At 50.0% G+C, this 19050-nt stretch overlaps 1 protein-coding gene across 3 annotated transcripts in view; it reads right to left on the bottom strand.

Moving 5' to 3' along the window:
* The window catches only part of ERICH1 (glutamate rich 1), a 107595-nt gene that overhangs the window by 47248 nt on the left and 41297 nt on the right, over positions 1-19050 (bottom strand). The window contains exons 4-7 of one of the 3 annotated variants that reach the window (XM_050800203.1): positions 8649-9044; positions 8310-8576; positions 4280-4474; positions 71-535 (exon numbers count right to left, since the gene is read on the bottom strand). In XM_050800203.1, the coding sequence (XP_050656160.1) occupies positions 462-535; positions 4280-4474; positions 8310-8576; positions 8649-9044 (932 nt within the window). In that variant the 3' untranslated portion in view covers positions 71-461. Of the gene's footprint in view, positions 1-70; positions 536-4279; positions 4475-8309; positions 9045-19050 lie in introns of those variants that run through there. The other 2 variants (XM_050800202.1, XM_050800201.1) reach the window with 2 other exon arrangements.

Below are 19050 nucleotides of genomic sequence, written 5' to 3'. Positions count from 1 at the left end.
GGAAAAACAGGTACTTGATATGATTCACAAAGTAGAGAAGAGAAAAAAAGAAATTCAACTGTAATCAGACTAAACTAGAACATTTTAATGCCCAGAAAGCTTTCTTAAAACAGAGACTTTCAGATACAAGGTGATTCAAAACTTCATAAAAATATATGAGCTTCAAATGATAGTTTAACAGAATGTCCATTTTCAATTTTTACAATAATTAGAAAAACAGAATCACGTTTTATGTAGTAATTCAAGACATATATAATTGCAAATCGGTGAAAAATTTCCATTTTACCCCAATTTCTCATCCGAAGCCTCAGATGGCACCTTGCCCATCAGAAACAACACGTGAATAAATAATACAGCAGAAACGTCTTTCGAGTTCCCAGAGAACTAACTCTAGGCCCATTTCACATTTGTCTTTCATGTTTTTTATTAAAGAGGAGCTCTTCTTAAAGAGATACTCCATTTTAGTCACTGCTCTTCTCAGGGAGGATATGTGTGATCCAGTAACTAAAGAAAGCTGAGATTACTCTGGCATGGTCTGGAAAGCAAAAAACAGAAATAAACAAAAAATAAAACAAAGACAAAAAGAAAAATTGTAAGTTATTATTATGTAGACATGAGCCTTTGGGCCCAAAGTGAACTCCCAAATAATCTAATAAAATGCAACTCTGGCATAAAACCGATGTTGAAAGTGACACATTACACCTGCTAATCACACATTATGTAATCCGTATGGCAACACACTGGCTCAGTTATGAATATTTGTATTTCACTGGGGCATGAACCCTTGGTTCACTGGCTGTATTACACCTGCACTTCAAAACGTTACAGTGCAATATTACAGGCTTAAAATCAGACCTGAAAGAAAACCCACATACAAACTGAAATGAAAAGGAAATAGAAGTTTATGTCAAAGGTGAACAAGTAGAAAAAATTCAGAAGTGGAGCCATGAGACAACATAGGACCACGTGGTGCCCACGTTGTGAAACCAGGGCTGCGGCAGCACCAGCCAAAGGCAGCCGAGACACCACATCGCGACACCACAATCACCCCTGATGTTACCACAACCCTCAGGGCTTGCACAGGGGGTGCTGTGGCTCTGACCTCTGAGCCCGCCGGTCCCCAGGTCTGACCTCTGAGCCCGCCAGCCCCGGCTCCGACCTCTGAGCCCGCCGGTCCCCAGGGTCTGACCTCTGAGCCCGCCGGCCCCGGCTCTAACGTCTGTGCTCACCGGGCTCACGGCAGGACACTGGCTGCCAGTGAGGGCTCTCCCCAAAGTCAGGTTTTACAACTTGTCAGGGCACCAAATGCTGTACCTAGAATCTGCTGCTTCTGAAGTTTCCAACCACAGAGAGCCAAGCTACAGACCACAGAAGCCCATCCATGCTCCCCGCCCAGGCGGGGTCCATCCCGCCCAGGGGCAAATTGCCTGAGCTCTGGAAATCCCCAACAGTCGGGATGATAAAAATCTAATTCCCTCACGGAGGGTTAGAGGAGGGTGACAATCCCCAGCCCTTCTCAGTGCATGTGCGAGAACACTCAAGGAATGGCGGCTACTACTGATGGGGAGCGTGTGTAACAAAACGTCACAGACGCGGGGGAGCTTCGCCCTGACGCTGGCATCCCAGCTGAACGCAGCCCCCACGACTGAGGAAAAGTAACTGCTGAGCCAGAGAAGCGGGAGAGGAGACACGATCGGCGGAAAACACCCACACCTGCTTTTAAAATGTGATTTCTGTGCTCATCCTATGGAGGTGAGAGACACAGTGACTAATTAAATTCCTAAGCTAGTATTATGGAAAAAACCCTTAATTTCAAAAACTATATGCCAAGTCTGCATTAAACAAATACAATGTGTGAAAACGAAGCTTCATTGTTTATACAATTTTATTTCATAAAATAGCTTGACGTAGAAAACCGTAAGCACATATCCTACAGAACTCAAAGGAATCCTTTCTTAGAGAAAACAGATTCCTACACACAGTTTAGTTCTATCAGTGGCTTGACGTAAATGTGTGTGTATACAAAACCTGTCCGATGAGTTTAATATAAGAAACCAATTGTTTTAATATTGGGGGTTCTGCTAAATTCTTCTGATGCAAAAAAGAATTGCCAAAACTCTTTTGGTGCATGACAGAAAAGCCTCAAGTGTGAGAAACAGAACACAAATTTAAAAAATTAAAAATTTAAAATTGCTTACTTTCATCTCTCATAAAAATCTCCTACCAGTTTAACATAATAAAATTGGCTTTTTTGCGGTTTGAGATAAATCTTATTATGGAAATCTAAGTTTGTTAAGTACTTGCTGTAAGAGGCCTGACGACCAACCAGAAACAGAGATGCCGGCCTGGGGCCAATGCCGCCCTCTCTTGCACACACAGGTGCCACCTTCCCCGTGGGGCTCCTCCCCTCTCCTCCACTGTCGCCCGTGGGCCCTGCGTCCTCCTCCAGTGTCGCTTCTCATGACCCCTGGCCACGCTCCTGGTGGGCGTCTGTACTCACTGTCCCTGATCTCTCTCCTCCCTGCACTCTGGGCCCCACGGCCCTCTTGAGCCTCAGAACCCGAGGTCTGACTGGCGCCTGCATAGCCACCCAGCACTATGCTCCGGGCAGTGCTCTCACCTCAAACCCGATCCTTCTGGGAGCTCCTCCTCCTCCTCGCAGTGACCTGGTCCTCCCAGTGCCTCGCCGGCCACTCGGCAGCTCCCACTGGTTCTACCTCCACAGTCCACCCGGACGTCGGCTACAGCTGCCTAAGCCGTGGCTGCACCTCGGTCCATGCTGCAGGCCCCTCTCAGCAGGTCCTCAGCAGCACCCACCTGGTCTCCATTCTCCATGCCCTCCATCCAGCCTCAAGATAATAGCCCAGAAGCCTCACAGCCTCCAGGAACCTCCTGTCTCTGCGTAGAAGCCCACAAGGCCGCACATGCCCAGGGTCCCATGTGCCTGGTCCTGTCACCTCTCCCCCTTCTGAGACTCACTCAATGCACCTGGCCCTGTCACCCGCATCCCCTGGTCCAGCCACCAGGCTCCTCCCATGTGCCTGGCCCTGTCACCTCTCCACCTTCTGCACCTTCTGCGACTCACATCCATCCCCTGGTCCAGCCACCGGGCTCCTGGCAGCTCCCCAAACACACGGGTTCACCCACCTCAGCGCAGGTGCACTTGGCTGCAAAAACACCTCCTCTTCCCACTCCTCCACAGCCTCATCTCCAGGATCTACCTGGAGCTCTACGACGCATCTCACCGTGTATCTGGCTTCTTGTCCTTCTTTTCCAGCTCCTCAGCCAGGGAGCGAGTGCCCCAGGGTGGGGTCCCTGCCAAGCTTCCTCAGTGACAGGCTCCACAGCCCAGAGCACCATGCAGGGCAACACACAGCCAACACCTCCTCGACGGAGGAGGGCGTTCTGCATAAAGGCAGCTCCTCAGGCACCCACATGCTCTGCACGCCGATGGTTCCTGCAGCCCCCGGCTCCCTGCACCTGTGCCACGGCGTCGTCACACCACGGTGATGTAATGCTGCTCGTTATCTGGCTTCTCTAACATGCTGGGCTTGACCCCTCAGCAACCCTGGGGGTTTCCAAGCACAGAAACCACCCCCGACACTTACTTTGAAACTCCCTCCACGAAATCTGCAGACTCCTTTTCTGGGACGGGTGCCACACACTGGCCCTGGGCCAGGTGTGCTGCTCTGCACTCAGTGGTGTGCAGGTGAATGGCTCAACAGCCTGGACTTCAGATTTTCAGCATTTGCCGGTTTCTGTGGCCTGAATACCCTCACCACAGCTTGTGTCACCACACATGGCATTGGGAAGACATGAGCACAGCCGCCCCAGCACACAACAGTTTGCATGAAAAGGATGCCCGGTGAATGTGGTGGAAAATAAGTCATCATCACCACGTCACGGGTTCAATAAGGTACCAGACAGTTGGAAGCCAGCAAAAATTTACCATCTACCACACTAGTAGCGGAGAAGGAAAAGAGGAAGAAATGAATTCACTTCTATTGAAACTTAGGAAACTTTGGCTCCAAGAGTTGACAGCTCCCAAGTCTGGAAACTCAGACTGCACATGCGTTTCTGCATATATTATGTGAAATATTTTTGTATCAAGCAGAGATGCAGGAAGCCTGTTTCTCGGTGGGACTCCATTCTCCCACGCCATATGTGCAGTGTCATATTTTCCAGCTCATTGCTGTTTTGGTGGCATGTGAGTCTTTTAGAGGCAAACCTCGATGAGAGTAGCTTAAGCAAGACCTTGAATAAATCGTGCGGTACTTACCAGGAGGCATCGTGCAATGTTCTGGGAACATTTCCAGAGCGCGCTTCAATCTCTCAGTATCTTGCAGAAGCAGCAGTGTTTTCAGGTGGTGCAGGATGGACACGTCTGAGGGCGGCACGCTGTGTGACGCAAGATGGCCCAGCAGTTCCTCAGCGGCATCGGCGAGGGCGGCTGAAGCTGCATCTCTGGAGACACCTACATAAAGTCAGTTTTGCTTGGAAATACAGTTTTGTTTTTATTTCTACAAAGATAAGCTTTCCTCTCTTAAGGAAGGCCTCAAACCTACGCTTCCACATAGAACGAGATGTCTGGGAGATGAGAAGCTACCGGAAGAGAGAATCAGAACAGAGCTCAGTACAAACACCACTGTAGGAACGACCGTGGAAACTGGGCCTGTCTGCGCACCTGTCCGGTGAGACGTCTTCCCTGGCCCATCCACACGTCTGTCTGGTGAGACGCCTTCCCTGGCCCGTCTACCCGCCTGTCTGGTGAGACGCCTTCCCTGGCCCGTCTACACGTCTGTCTGGTGAGATGCCTTCCCTGGCCCGTCCACGCGTCTGTCTGGTGAGATGCCTTCCCTGGCCCGTCTACACGTCTGTCTGGTGAGACGCCTTCCCTGGCCCGTCTACCTGCCTGTCTGGTGAGACGCCTTCCCTGGCCTGTCTACGCATCTGTTGGGTGAGACGCCTTCCCTGGCCCGTCTACCCGCCTGTCTGGTGAGACGCCTTCCCTGGCCCGTCTACCCGCCTGTCTGGTGAGACGCCTTCCCTGGCCCGTCCACGCGTCTGTCTGGTGAGACGCCTTCCCTGGCCCGTCTACACATCTGTCTGGTGAGACGCCTTCCCTGGCCCGTCTACGCGTCTGTCTGGTGAGACGCCTTCCCTGGCCCGTCTACGCGTCTGTCTGGTGAGACGCCTTCCCTGGCCCGTCTACCCGCCTGTCTGGTGAGACGCCTTCCCTGGCCCGTCTACGCGTCTGTCTGGTGAGACGCCTTCCCTGGCCCGTCTACACATCTGTCTGGTGAGACGTCTTCCCTGGCCCGTCTACCCGCCTGTCTGGTGAGACGCCTTCCCTGGCCCGTCTACGCGTCTGTCTGGTGAGACGCCTTCCCTGGCCCGTCTACGCGTCTGTCTGGTGAGACGCCTTCCCTGGCCCGTCTACGCGTCTGTCTGGTGAGACGCCTTCCCTGGCCCGTCTACGCGTCTGTCTGGTGAGACGCCTTCCCTGGCCCGTCTACACATCTGTCTGGTGAGACGTCTTCCCTGGCCCGTCTACCCGCCTGTCTGGTGAGACGCCTTCCCTGGCCTGTCTACGCGTCTGTTGGGTGAGACGCCTTCCCTGGCCCGTCTACCCGCCTGTCTGGTGAGAGGCCTTCCCTGGCCCGTCCACGCGTCTGTCTGGTGAGATGCCTTCCCTGGCCCGTCTACACATCTGTCTGGTGAGACGCCTTCCCTGGCCCGTATACACATCTGTCTGGTGAGACGCCTTCCCTGTCCAACACACAACTCAAGGCCATGAACAGCAGCAGGATAAACCAGACAATGAAACCAAGCTCTCTATGTCACATAGTTTTAAAAAAAGAATCAGACTGTGGCTGTTTAGAAGAAATCAAGGAGAACTGAAAACCAGCCCCTGACTTCCCCTCAGTCTGGTGGCTGGTCTTGTTTCTCTGGCTGCTGCTCAGCAGTTCCACTGCAAAACGTGGTCGCCTGTGGTGGTTTCGGCATTAACCCTGCTTGGACGTGGCAGGACTTCTTCAACCTGTGACTCTGTGTCCTGTAACAATTGTGTAAAACTCCCAACGGTCATGTCGTTCTGTCCCGCCCCTGCTCCGTCCTCTCCTGTCCACCTGGGCCTGTTGCAGACACCGGACTTCCCGCTCCAGGTCTGCTGGGCTCTTTCCTGTGTTTTCCATCTGTTTTCTCTCCACCCTGCATTCTGGAGACTTTCTTTCACCCGTCTTCCCGGTCACTAATTCTCTTTTAGGCGAACCCCATTTGCCGTTTCCCTGTCTTTTGAGGCCTGAATTTTTGTTACCTTATTTCTCGGGCCTAAAATTTCCATTTGATTATTTTAGTAGATTCAAATTACCTGGCAAAATGCTCCAATTTTTTTCCCCCCTTACTTTAAGCTCCTTGTCTGATAACACCAGTATCTCTTGCTCCAGCTCTACTGCTCTTTTTCTCGTTTTCGGTGCTGTGGTCCTGTTTCGTGGCATGCCTGGTAAACTGTTGCTGAATGCATAGGAAAGACTGCAGAGGTCTAGGATGGCGATATTTTCTTCTAGAGGTCTCACCCTTTGCTCTGCCAGGCAGACAGAGCAGAGGTGGATCCCCTGGACTGTGCAGGGACTGAGCTGACTCCAGGGTGGCCACACATTTGGGACAGGGTCGTCTGCCTCTGGGCTGCCCTGCTCTGCTGGGCTCCAGAGTCAGGCCAATCCTCATCTGATCAGCACCTCAAGATGGCCAAGAGGCCCCTACGTTATTCGGAGGCTCTCTGTGGCTTCTCATCTTCCACTCACAGCTTCAGAATTGGGCAAAGGCTCTAAGGGAAGCCATGCAGAGTGTTGAGTTCTGTTCTCCGACCTCCGAGCCCACCGGCCCCGGCTGTGACCTCCGAGCCCACCCGCCCCGGCTCCGACCTCTGAGCCCACTGGTCCCCCGGCTCCGACCTCCGAGCCCACCGGCCCCGGCTCTAACGTCCGTGCTCACCAGGCTCCAGGCTCTGCTTTTGGTCTCTCAACCTGTGAGGCTGGTTTTTCTGCCTCTCTGGGCTCCACCAGGTCCTTTCCCCAGACCCTCACCCAACGCCCACACTCAGGACTGGCAGATTCCTGAAGACAAGTGGCTGCAGATGTCTCCACGATAATCTCCCCGTGCGGGTTCCAGGAGTTTCATCTTTCTATGAGCCGATTTCCTGAGGAGCTTGCTGATTCCTTCAACAGGTGTTTCTCAGCCTGGCTTTTTGGTTACTCCTGGCATGACTGTTGGTCTGCCCCAAGGTGCTCGATCACACACAGAATAGAAAGTTTGCTGAGATCTTTCCGAATTCTACTCCACTTTGCAGTGTCTTAGCCACGTCTTCCTGATGTGCCATCTGGACGTGTTTCCAATTTGTTAATATAATCTGCTGAGAAACATGCTAAAGAGGAAGAGGCTCGAGTGCTCTTCGTACTGAAATCAATCTATTAAAAATGGTACTTCTGCATCACTGTTAAAAATCAGTTACTTAATTCCCAAATTATTACATAGCTGATACTTCTTAATCTTGTTCATAACAACACTGTCAAATGCCCTGCTTAAATCTGGATCTGCTAAACCCACATTAACCTGAACCTGCTGGTAACATCATTACCCACAAAATTAAAAATTAAAAATACCCACAAAAATTAAAAAGTATTAAAAAAAAATTAAAGAGAAAAAAGCCAGGAAGCCAGCCCCTGGTGAGCATCTTTGTTCTGGGGCAACCACGTGTCCCTAGGTCAGCTGTCAACAAAGCAGAGTGCAGATGTAAGCAAGAGCCATCTGTGACATTAAGCCTGTGCTTACTTTCCTTATGTCAATACAAACAACTGCACAAAAATGTTTGCTGAGAAATCACACATCCATTCTACGTGGAAGAGAAAATGAAACCTGTCCTAAAGGCGCAAGCTGTGTTTCCTTCACCTCTCAGTCTGCTTATGAAGGTGAGCTCAGCTCATCAAAACCTCTAATTTCGATTTATTTCTTGTTTAGAAAAACAGCCTGGATGCCCACACACTCCAAAGCCTGACCTGAGGCATGGAGGACACGGGGCCAGCCTGTTCTTGGCGCAGGCCACGGCCGCCACACTGCTTCTCTGGATATGCCAGGGGCACGTGCCCGTCCACATCATCAGTGGAAAGCACGTAAATACTCTGATCTTTGCCTTATAACTAACCATTTACATTGAATATTTTTAATGTATGTTTTCACATTTAAGCATTATATTTCTTTCTTTTAATAAACTTTTAAGTGGATGTCTCTATGCAAAACAGTAAAAAACATACCGTCATAAAAATACATTTCCTGTGTTGACTTCAAAAAATTTAGAACACTATCTGCCTTTTCATTGGTAACTGTATCATCTTCCTCCCCGGCGTCCGCACCATCGTCCTCCCCGGCCGGTATCAGGTCTTCCTCGCTGGCGTCGGCACCTTCCTCCTCCCCGGCCGGTGTCGGGTCTTCCTCCCAGCAGTCCGCACCTCCCTCCTCCCCGGCGTCTTTAATGTCTTCCTCCCTGGCCGGTGTCGGGTCTTCCTCGCTGGCGTCCGCACCTCCCTCTTCCCAGGCATCTTTTACATCTTCCTCCCCGGCTGGTGTTGGGTCTTCCTCCCAGGAGTCCGCACCTCCCTCCTCCCAGGCATCTTTTACATCTTCCTCCCTGGCCGGTGTCGGGTCTTCCTCGCTGGTGTCCGCACCTCCCCGCTCACCAGCCTCTCCCATGCCTTCCCCTTCACTGCTGCTGTCCTCCGGCTGGTACATGAAGCTGACACCAGCAGCCTTTGTTGCCAAGCCGGCTGCTTTCTTCCTTTTAATTTGCTGTTTCTTTTTCAGTTTCCTTTTTTTATTTTTGCTTATCGTGGGCCCATCTGTGTGCTGTCGCTGAAGTTTCTCCTGTAACAGACTCTGCTGTTTCTCTAATTCTGCTTGTTCTACAAGAACACTGTTGGGATTTTTAAATTTTTTCTTTGACTTATGCTTCCTAATTCTTCTTCTCTTTGGCTGGTCATGAGGATCCTGATCTGTTAAAAAAATCAAATATAACAATTTTCAGTACAATGAAACCATAACAAACGTATGAGGCTAAATAAATTTTCCATCAGGATCTTGTAGTTTTAGTAAAAAAGAGCTTACACTATTTACTTCGGTGATTCTCAACTTTACCATCAAAGATCCTGGAATTAACAATAATGTAATTAGCAGCCTACTTTTTTTTCCCCCATAAAAGACTCATTTAGATGTATATACACTCACAGATGCTACGATCATAATAAATGGTGTGTTTTGAAGGATGTACAAGGTGCTGCTTTTTTTTTTTTTTTTTTTCCCTGAGACAGATTTTTAGTTTGTTGCCCAGGCTGGAGTGCAATGGCACAATCTCGGCTCACTGCAACCCCTGCCCCCAGGTTCATGCGATTCCCCTGCCTCAGCCTCTCGAGTAGCTGGGATAACAGGCACGCACCACCACGCCTGGCTAATTTTTGTATTTTCAGTAGAGATGGGGTTTCACCATGTTGGCCAGGGTGGTCTCAAACTCTTGGCTTCAAGTGATCCACCTGCCTCGGTCTCCCAAAGTGCTGGGATTACAGGAATGAGCCATTGCACCTGGCCAGTTATTGCATTTTTAGAGTAAAATTTCATTTCTATGGGCCTTGGGGTGGGGGGGAGGGACGGGAAACCCTTATTTCTTATTTTTTTTAAATTTTATTTTACAATTAGGTCCTTTCTAAAGTTACTTGTGTGTGAGAATAAAAAGTAATGATGACTTGCCCATCTTCGTGCATTTTGACACGAAGGCTAAGCTGGACTCCAGGTTGGCAGAAGGTGGTTTATAGACAGCATAGGTTGGTGGTGTGCTGGTAAATGGCTAACAACCAGCTCTCTGAAAAGTCCTGAGTCCTCCCATCTACTAATTTCCCTGGTGTAAATACTTCCCCACGGCCGATTTCAAACTACCACTCTGGTGATGCGGAACATGCGGAATAGAAGAGGCAGCACAACTGATTCTCACGGGCTGAGAGGGGCAGCCTGGGCTGAAACGGGGGACTGGGGAGAGGGTGAGTAGAAAGCACCATGGATAAACCACGGCAGTCCCAACACCTCAGTGAGGACAGAGGCGCGGTACCCCTTCGGTGAGGACAGAGGCGCGGTACCCCTTCGGTGAGGATGGAGGCGCGGTGCCCCCTCGGTGAGGGCGGAGGCGCGGTGCCCCGTCGGTGAGGGCGGGGACGCGGGGCCCCCTCGGTGAGGGCGGAGGCGTGGGGCCCCCTCGGTGAGGCCGGAGGCACAGTGCCCATGCTGCTGCTCCCTGACAGAAGGGTCTCAGATGAGTAACTGGCACCAGGCAGGGGGAACAGAGGATGTGTGCAGGCCAAGAACAGACAGCACATGGCACACATGCCCTGCCCCATACCCAAGCCACGTCCGGACACTGATGGGTAAAGTCTATACCACAGATGTCTGTGCCACGGCCGGCACACGGCTCCCAGGCGCTGCCCGAGCAGATCTAGAACTACAAGGCTTGCGGCTGCACCACGCCAGGGGCGGGGGTTCAGACAGTTCTGATTTTTAGGAAGTGCCTGTGTGAGTTTTCTGGGCTGTGCACCCCATCACAGATTGTGAGGAATCAAGATGAAACGACGTGAGTGAAGTTTGTGAGACACTTGTAAAGGCAGGTTCCCTATCATTTCCACTCAGGCGCTCTCCCTTCACCTCCGAAATGAGATAGAATACATGAGTTCCTCTTCCACACTGCATCTCTTCACAGCGGCCTCCTATTCCCCTCTGTCTCAACAGCCTTGAGCACACTGCCCTCAGCCCAGGGCCCGCCCGCGAGCCAGACAGGAACCCTGCAGAGGGCAAGCTCCGGGCTCCTGCCCAGCCGCGGACACCGGGAGCCGTGATTCGGTCCCACCGCACAACTGGATGAAGCAGTCGCATCGGTTTCTCTCACCCTGAAAATACAGAAGTATTTTACCAAGCACCAGCCTCCCGTCTCCATCGGATGTAGACACCCCCAGCTCTGTTCTCGGTGAAACGGAACGCCGCTGTGGAGCTGAGACGAGGCCGCTGCCGCTTTGTGGAGGAGAGCTCCCACCGTGTCTTCACGTGATGAGCTTCTGCGCAGCCTCCGCCGCCACAGCGTGGCACGGGCTGAAGCAGCTCAGCGCACAGTCGCAAGGTGAAGGCCGCCCAGCCTGAGTCTCCTCAACACCTTCGTCTTGCTCCTCACTCACCAGCGGGTGTTGGAATAATTTCATCTGCGAGTGTGTGTTGCTACTGGGGTCCACTGTGCAGGTCTGACCAACCAGCCTGGCCCAGATGTCTTTGAATGGCAGCCCCTAGATCCGCCCTGAAAACACTGATGTTTAAAAACCAACCACGGCTAGGTAATCCATTTTAATTTCCCAGGTTCCGTTAAAAACAGATGAAATTAAGCCCCTCCTCTTAGGTGTCTATTAAAAAATATGCTTGCCTTCATTAATTTGGAGATAAGTAACACAGAGCATTTCCCCACCCAGAGGAAGCCCATCTGGGGCGTGACAGGTCACAGGGGAGACCCTCATCACCCAGCAAGAACACTGTGTGGGGGCTTATCAACCTCCAGGTTCCTCCTGGCACGTCCTTCTCCGCCAGCTCTCAGTCAGTGCAGCTCCTCACCAGTGTCCTACCCCGGGGTCGGCTTCCCCTCCTACGACTACAAGAGAAACAAATGGTTGCCCTATTGAGATCGATTATGCTATTGCTCTATTTTTATAAGACTATAAAACAGTAATTTAAAAAGGTGAAGGAGGCAAAAAGGCCATAAAATGGTAAGTTTATCCTATTTTTTCACATAAATGTGTGTGCATGTGCTTTTGAAAAGGAAAACTTAATATACATTAAAAAGAGAGACTGGACATCCATTTCTCAGGATGCTCCCTGCGGTTGCTCCTTGGGTAGTCTAAGTATAGGCTGCTTTTTTTCCCCCACTGTGTTTCTCTGATTTCCACGTCTAGTTTAAGAGAGGAGGCTTGAACGACCAGCATCGGGAACACAGAGGTGCCAACAGGTCTTGCTGGTGTTAAGAAGGTAATGAAAGGATACTGCATGTAACTCCATGCAAATCAGTTAATCCGTTAGAAACAGATTCCTGAGAAAAGTACAATTTATCCAATGGACACACAAAGAAACAGAAAATCACAAAACTCCCGTATCTGTCTTTAAAAATGAGTCTAGTTAAAAATAATCCCACAAAAAAACTTCAGGCTTAGATAGGTTCACCCGTGACTTTTACTAAACAGTTAAAGAAAAAGTCTTAGGAGGCTGAGGCGGGCGGATCACGAGGTCAGGAGATTGAGACCATCCCGGCTAACACGGTGAAACTCCCTCTCTACTAAAAATACAAAAATTAGTCAGGCGTGGTGGCCGGCGCCTGTGGTCCCAGCCACTTGGGAGGCTGAGGCAGGAGAATCGTTTGAACCCGGCGGGGGCAGAGGTTGTAGCAATCCGAGATTGCACCACTGCACTCCAGCCTGGGCGACAGAGCGAGACTCCATCTCAAAAGAAAAGAAAAAGCCAACACATGTCTTACCCGTTTCCAGAGAGCAGAAAAGATAATGACCCCTGACGACTCCAAAGGCCCTCACGGCTCTGGGCCCTCATGGCCCCGACGTCAGTCACAGCTCTGGCCTCAGTGTTCTGGCCCCTCACAGCTTTGATCCCTCCCAGCTCCAACCCCTCTCAGCCCCTGTCCCTCCCAGCTCCTGCCCCTCCCAGCTCCTGCCCCTCCCAGCCCCCACCCCTCCCAGCTCCAACCCCTCCCAGCTCCTGCCCCTCAGAGAGAGTGACCCCTCACAGCTCTGGGCCCTCCCAGATCCAGCCACTCACAACTCCCACCCCTCATAGCAAGTGAACCCTCACAGCCCTGACCCCTCCCAGCTTCAGCCTCTCACAGCTGCCACCCCTTATAGTTCCCACCCCTCTCAGCTTGGACCCCTCCCAACTCCCAATCCTCACAGCTTCGGCCCCTCCCAGCTTCGGCCCCTCACAGCAAGTGACCCTCTCAGCTCGGACCCCTCCCAACTCCCACCCCTCACAGCTCCAACCCCTCACAGCTCCCACCCCTCACAGCTTCGGCCCCTCCCAGCTTCAGTCCCTCCCAGCTCCGACCCCTCACAGCTCCCACCTCTCACAGCTCTCACCCGTCATAGCTCCGGCCCCTCACAGCTCCCACCCCTCACACCTCTGTGAAGCCCCCAGCATCTTCACTCCCCTGACAAGGGCATTGCAAGAAGGGAGCGACATAGGTCCATCTCTCCCACTGATGTTGCTACAAATATTCCACGCAAAATATTCACGAGACTCCAGTCATGTAAATTGTATGATAAAATCTTGAATCAAACGGCCTCAAAAGAAGAAATCTAAATCGGATACACGGCACCTACAAGCACCCACAGCCAAGGTCATACGTGATGGTGAAATGCCAAAAACCTTTTCTCCGACAGGTCCTGGGACACCCTGTGGCCACCTCCACACCAGGGCTCCGGGCAGGGCAAGAGGGAGACAAAGTGTACAAGAGCTGGAAGGAAGAAATACAGCTGCCACCCCTGTAAACACAGAAAATCCAAGAGAATCCACAGACTCCACCCCATCGACAGGCGAGCATGTTACAAACGCAGCGGTCACCACCCAGGAGAAGAAGGAATGCGCCACCAACACGCACATCGTGAGCTGCAACATCCCGACAGTGTGTGAGAGCCCAGACCGCCCCACGCCCCCAGCTGCACACACCACCTGGCCCCACTTCTGTGAGTCCTGGGGTCCATGAGCTGATCCACTGGGGCTTCCTGGATAGGGCAGAGGGGAGGAAGTGGCCCTCTCAGGGCACAAGGAGACTTGGTGGTGATGGACACATTCATTATTTCAACTGCGACAGTGGTCTTGGGGTCATGCTACATGCAGACTCATGAAAATGCACACTCTGAACGTTGGTGATGCTGCCCAAGGCCATTAAAAAACATCGTATCCCAAAGAGAAAGATTGGATGCGTCTGGCAGGCTCTGCCGCACCAGCTTGTGGCCTCTGCACCCCGCTTCCCCTGCTGTCAACTGGGGGTGAGAGAGCAGCTCCAGGGTCATGCGAATCCCCATGCCCAGAGTGCTACAGTGCTGCCCGGCCCGAGGAGGCCGAGTCCACGGTGGCTGCTCCATCCCAGATCTCAAAGTTCCTGATGCTTCTAGACAAGGGAGCACTGTACAAAATAGCCGACAATCTGGCTCGCAGAAAAAACAACTCTGTCTTATTTAAAACATGTGCCTGCGTTTGTGGTGAGACGTACCCAGCAGGGGGCACATGAATTTGGCAACTGAGAAAAAAAAGATGTTTATGAATGACTTTCACATACGAGATGGAGAAAAGCTTCCTTGGGGATTGGAGTCTAATGCAAAGAATGCAAGAGTAATCAGAACTTGGAGGAAGAAAATGCAAACAGGATTGCAAAGCAGTGTCCTCCGCCTAACTTAGACAGAGGCCCTCCACAGGTCTTGCCAGCAGAAGCCACAGAACCCATCCATTTTGCAATTGTTGAGCTTCGGTTCATTCAGACAGACCTGTTTCTTTGTAATGATGCTTTCATTATGCTGTTAAGTCTCCTGCCAAGCCGGAAACCATTTCTTAAGCGAAAGCCGCATTTACGTTTGGGTGGGAAGATGGCCAGAAGAGCCTCTTCGCGGCCGAGACTTCGTCAGGCTCCGGACGGAACCTCCTCGGAGGCCCACCTGTGTGTGCACTTCCCTGCAAAATCCAGTCTCAGCAACAACCCTGCTAAGCCTGACACCTGATTGGGTTCCTCACCCCACCGCCCCTCGGTGACCTCTGAGCGCCCTGTCTGCCTTCACTAAGACTCCTGGTTGGGGTGGTTTAGCCAGAATCTCCCTCACTTTGAGGTCTCCTCTCAGAAGTTTTCCATCCACCCCCACCCTGCTCCTTGGCTCGATTCCCACTTTTCCTTGTTGTGTTTGTTCTTGAGCCCAGGCCCCCTCCCCCAGTGCAAACCCCTGTTGTGGTGGTCCCTGTACCTATGGCGATGTCCTGAACGAAGGCTTCCTCACTGTGGTCCGACAGGTGTCTTGACCGCCGTGACACAATTACAGTCACAACCTCCCAGCTCCGCAGTCTCATCTGAGGGGTCTGACCAGCATTCCCTTCTCAGGTCTAGTGAGGAACACAAGACCCTAAGGAACATTACCCAAAATAAGACAGGGGCTCAGCAGGTCAAGGGGAAAACAACTGAGGCTTTATCCAAACAGCTCTGAAGCCCTGAGCGTGCTCTCCCTGCTCTGGAGTCCCAGTGGCTCTGACACAGGCCCTTTTACCCTGATGCACTGCTACTTCTCCACTCATGCTGCACCCTCCATATGACTTTTCAGAACCACTCCACAGACTCCAGAATGTCCACATCTCCAGGGTATCAGAGGCCCACAGTCCACGCCCTTCACACGCAGCAGCTGAACGCGATGTGAGGGAACAAGATGCCTGGCTATTTATAGTCAGAGCGCAGCACACTCTGAAGAGCTGCCATCCCCAAAACATACCTCTCAGACACACTCACTTCAAAAAGAGTCACAGTGTGTCAGAAATCCCTCCGCTACTATCGGGCACCTACCTTCTGATGAACTGCTGGAGTACAGATAAGATACCAAAAATAACCAGTCTTCAGCTTATTCTAATTCTCACCGCCGCACCTTCTTACATGAAAGCAGGCTAGGCATTTTAAAGGAAATATGAATTTTATTCTAGATTCAAAGCTAGGCTACAAATTGCATCTGATAATTACCGTTAAGCTCCCCATGTCCACTAGGTGCTAAATAAAAAGTAGTAAACTTCTTACCAAGCAGATCTAACCCCTATCTGTGAAAGCAGACCTTTCAAATGTAGTAACATGAAATCTTCCAATTGCTGAGCGTGTTGTTTGCCTAAAATCCAGAACAATATTTTGTAATAACACAGATTGTACTCATGTAGCCAAGGAAACACTGGGGCCTGCTGAGAAGCATGTCCTGCTCCAGGCAGGGTGGTGTGAGACCCCTGGGGACTCGGGGATGGACGAGTGGTGGCTGTGGCTGGGGTGGACCATGGCAGTTGCTTTCCATGTAGAAGGCCTGCCACACAGAGAGGAATTCATGTTCGATTTGGCCTCTGAGGATAAAATTCAGACCCAGCAGCCAGGGCTTCAGGGAACGAAGGTGGCTCACACGGCTCCTGGGACAGAGACTTCTCCCCAGGGCCTCGGCCACCAAGGACTGCCTGTGAGACGGGGAACACCCCTCCAGGGTCAGCCATGAGGGTCAGCAGGTGCCCGAACACCCTCCGAATAAAGAGGACTTGAAGAGTTTCCTGTCACTTTAAAAAAACGGATTCTCGCTCTCTCTTCTCTTAATGGATCTGAATCTGGAGCAGTAATTTCCAAAGACAGCAAGGGAGGTGCAGCCTCACAGCTGGAAATGTGGCTTCCTCCCCCGGCTCCAAGCCAGCTGCAGGACATATTTAGCTTTTGATTTCAAATGGCACTGAAAGAACATACGCGACCTCAACGTTATCAAAAACTGAGTTGGGCTAAAACACAACAATCTAGATGCTGAAGTTTTTGTGACTTTGTACTTGGATGCCTGGCAGTGATCAGGAACCACCAAAGGAAAGATTAGCTTTGCTCTAGATGTGATCTGCTGCTAAGCTAAATGTCTGCCTTATGAATACTTACTAAACATGTGGTCAAATACACATTATTTCATAATCTTCAACAAGATTAGTTCCTGAATTCTTCCTTGAGACAGACTTTGATACCGAAATAATGTTCAAATTTTCTAGGTTAGTTTTGAATAAGCTTGAATTATACATACTCAAGAAAATGTTATGTTTCATGTTTACATGTTTGAGTCTTAAAAACTGACATAGTGGAAGAGTGAGTAGTGTCTCACCATAAAACACTTTGACAGTTTTAAAAACAATTCACATTTAGTCATTTTCTGTAACTTTCCATAAAACGGCCAACAAAATGATAAAAACTTTATAAGCAATAAAAGGAGGGCAATAAAGTGCTAAATTCCCTTAAATAAAACTGCCAAAACCATGAGGCAAGTCATTAAATTAAAATTAGATGAAGGAAAAATTTTTAAATTTAAATATTTAAATTTAAATAAATTATTTAATTAAATAATTAAATTTAAATTTAAATAATTAAAGCAATTAAAACAGTACAAATGAACAAAAGACACTGAATTATTCAATAAATATAAAGCCATAGTAAATAAAAAATTTAAATAGTAAATTTAAATAGAGTAAATGTATCCTCAAAAATGTTAAAATGAGGTTATATTTGTGGGAGGCTCTGAAACTATGAAGTGTTTTGTAAATATTCTTCACTGACTTGGACTCGTGACTTTCTGCGTTGAAAACTTAACTAAAACGCTCATTTACTTCACGGGTTTTCAGTGGTACCACAGAGAAGAGGGAGGCTCTGAAGCCTGCAGCTTAATTCCAATTTCTGTCAAGACATCTGTTTTCCTCCTGGGGATATTTTAGCATCTTCTTCCGAGGCCTGTGTCTGGCATCTCGAGAGTCTTTCTTCATTATCGTGGTAGGGACTTTCAGCCATCTTTCTGTTCCTGAGGGTCTCTTCAGCTTTGGGCAATTCATGTATTATTTCTTCAGTAATTGGCTGGCCACAGTGGCTCAGGCCTGTAATCCCAGCAATCTGGGAGGCCCAGGCAAGCAGATCACTTGGCCCCAGGGGTTCGAGACCAGCCTGGCCAACAAGGTGAAGCCCCTCTCTACTAAAAATACAAAAAAAAAAAAAAAAAAAACCTGGGTGCAGTGGCGCACACCTGTAGTCCCAGCTTCTCGGGAGGCTGAGGCAGGAGGGTGGCTTAAACCCAGGAGGCAGAGGTTGCCTGGGTGACAGAGCAAGACTCCGTCTCAAATTAATAATGATAATCATAATTTTCTACCTTTTTTCTCAGTTATTCTTTAACTTCAATTAATTAAATATTAGTATCTAGTAAAATGTTCATAATCACTCTATTTTTGTAACACATTCACTTCAAGCTAAAAGTAGTGTTAAGATATACCATTATCTAGACATTTCTCTAGTCCAAATTGCTTAGGCATATGTGCCAACAACAGCTCGGAAATCAAGTAAATATGTTTTAAGAAAACAAATGGCAATGAGAACAAATGCATTCTTTTCTTTTATTTCTTCCTAGGCAAGCAAAACAAAACAAAACAAAAAGTGTAGATCTCACAGGTGAGTTACTTCAAAGTTAATGCTTGACACCCTGCAACCACAGTCTTTAATCAAACAGCCAATGCTATGCTCACTGGCTTAAGTCCGGGAAGAATCTAGGAGATGCCAAAGATACAAAAACATGACCATACACAGTGCCAGCCTTTTAGAAACCATCACAGCCTTTTCTGATGGCCCAGGATGCACAAGCCCTCCAGGTCCAGGCTCTCATCTCACTTGTGCATAGGTAAAGGCAGCCGAGCAACATGTCCCTCGCAGGACACCCAGAGTGAGAGAGCGAGAGTGCGCGCACAGCAAGGCGCCCCTCCCCTCTTCTAGGATCAGGCGAGCTTGGACACAGCTGAATGTGTGAAGTCTCATTTCAATAAACCAGCACGACAAGAATGAAACACTGCTAGCTCTGACTTTGACAGGCCCTTGAGAGGGCGAGATGCGAGGACTGTGGAGCGGGGGCAGCCCCACCACCCGCCCCCCGCACCCACGAGCCAACACTCTGGAAGGCCTCAGAGAAGTCAGGCTAGGGCTCCTTCAGCAAAGGCAAAAAGCGGAGAGAGCCACGATTCTGTCAGAGCATGGACGGATGTTTAACTCACACGGAATCCACATTAGAACTGCGCATTTACTGCATGCTTCCAGAAGCCGTGAAGTTAGTAGCTAGTTCAACTGGTGCTTGCTGCTAGAATAATCATCACGATAGCTCTCCACAGAAATGACTTATGTTCATGATTCTGCCGCTGGATCTGAGA

This window comes from Macaca thibetana, chromosome 8 (assembly GCF_024542745.1).
Source record: "Macaca thibetana thibetana isolate TM-01 chromosome 8, ASM2454274v1, whole genome shotgun sequence".
NCBI lineage: Eukaryota > Metazoa > Chordata > Mammalia > Primates > Cercopithecidae > Macaca > Macaca thibetana.
Note: the sequence above shows the minus strand (reverse complement) of the source record. Positions and strands in the feature narration are given on the sequence as shown.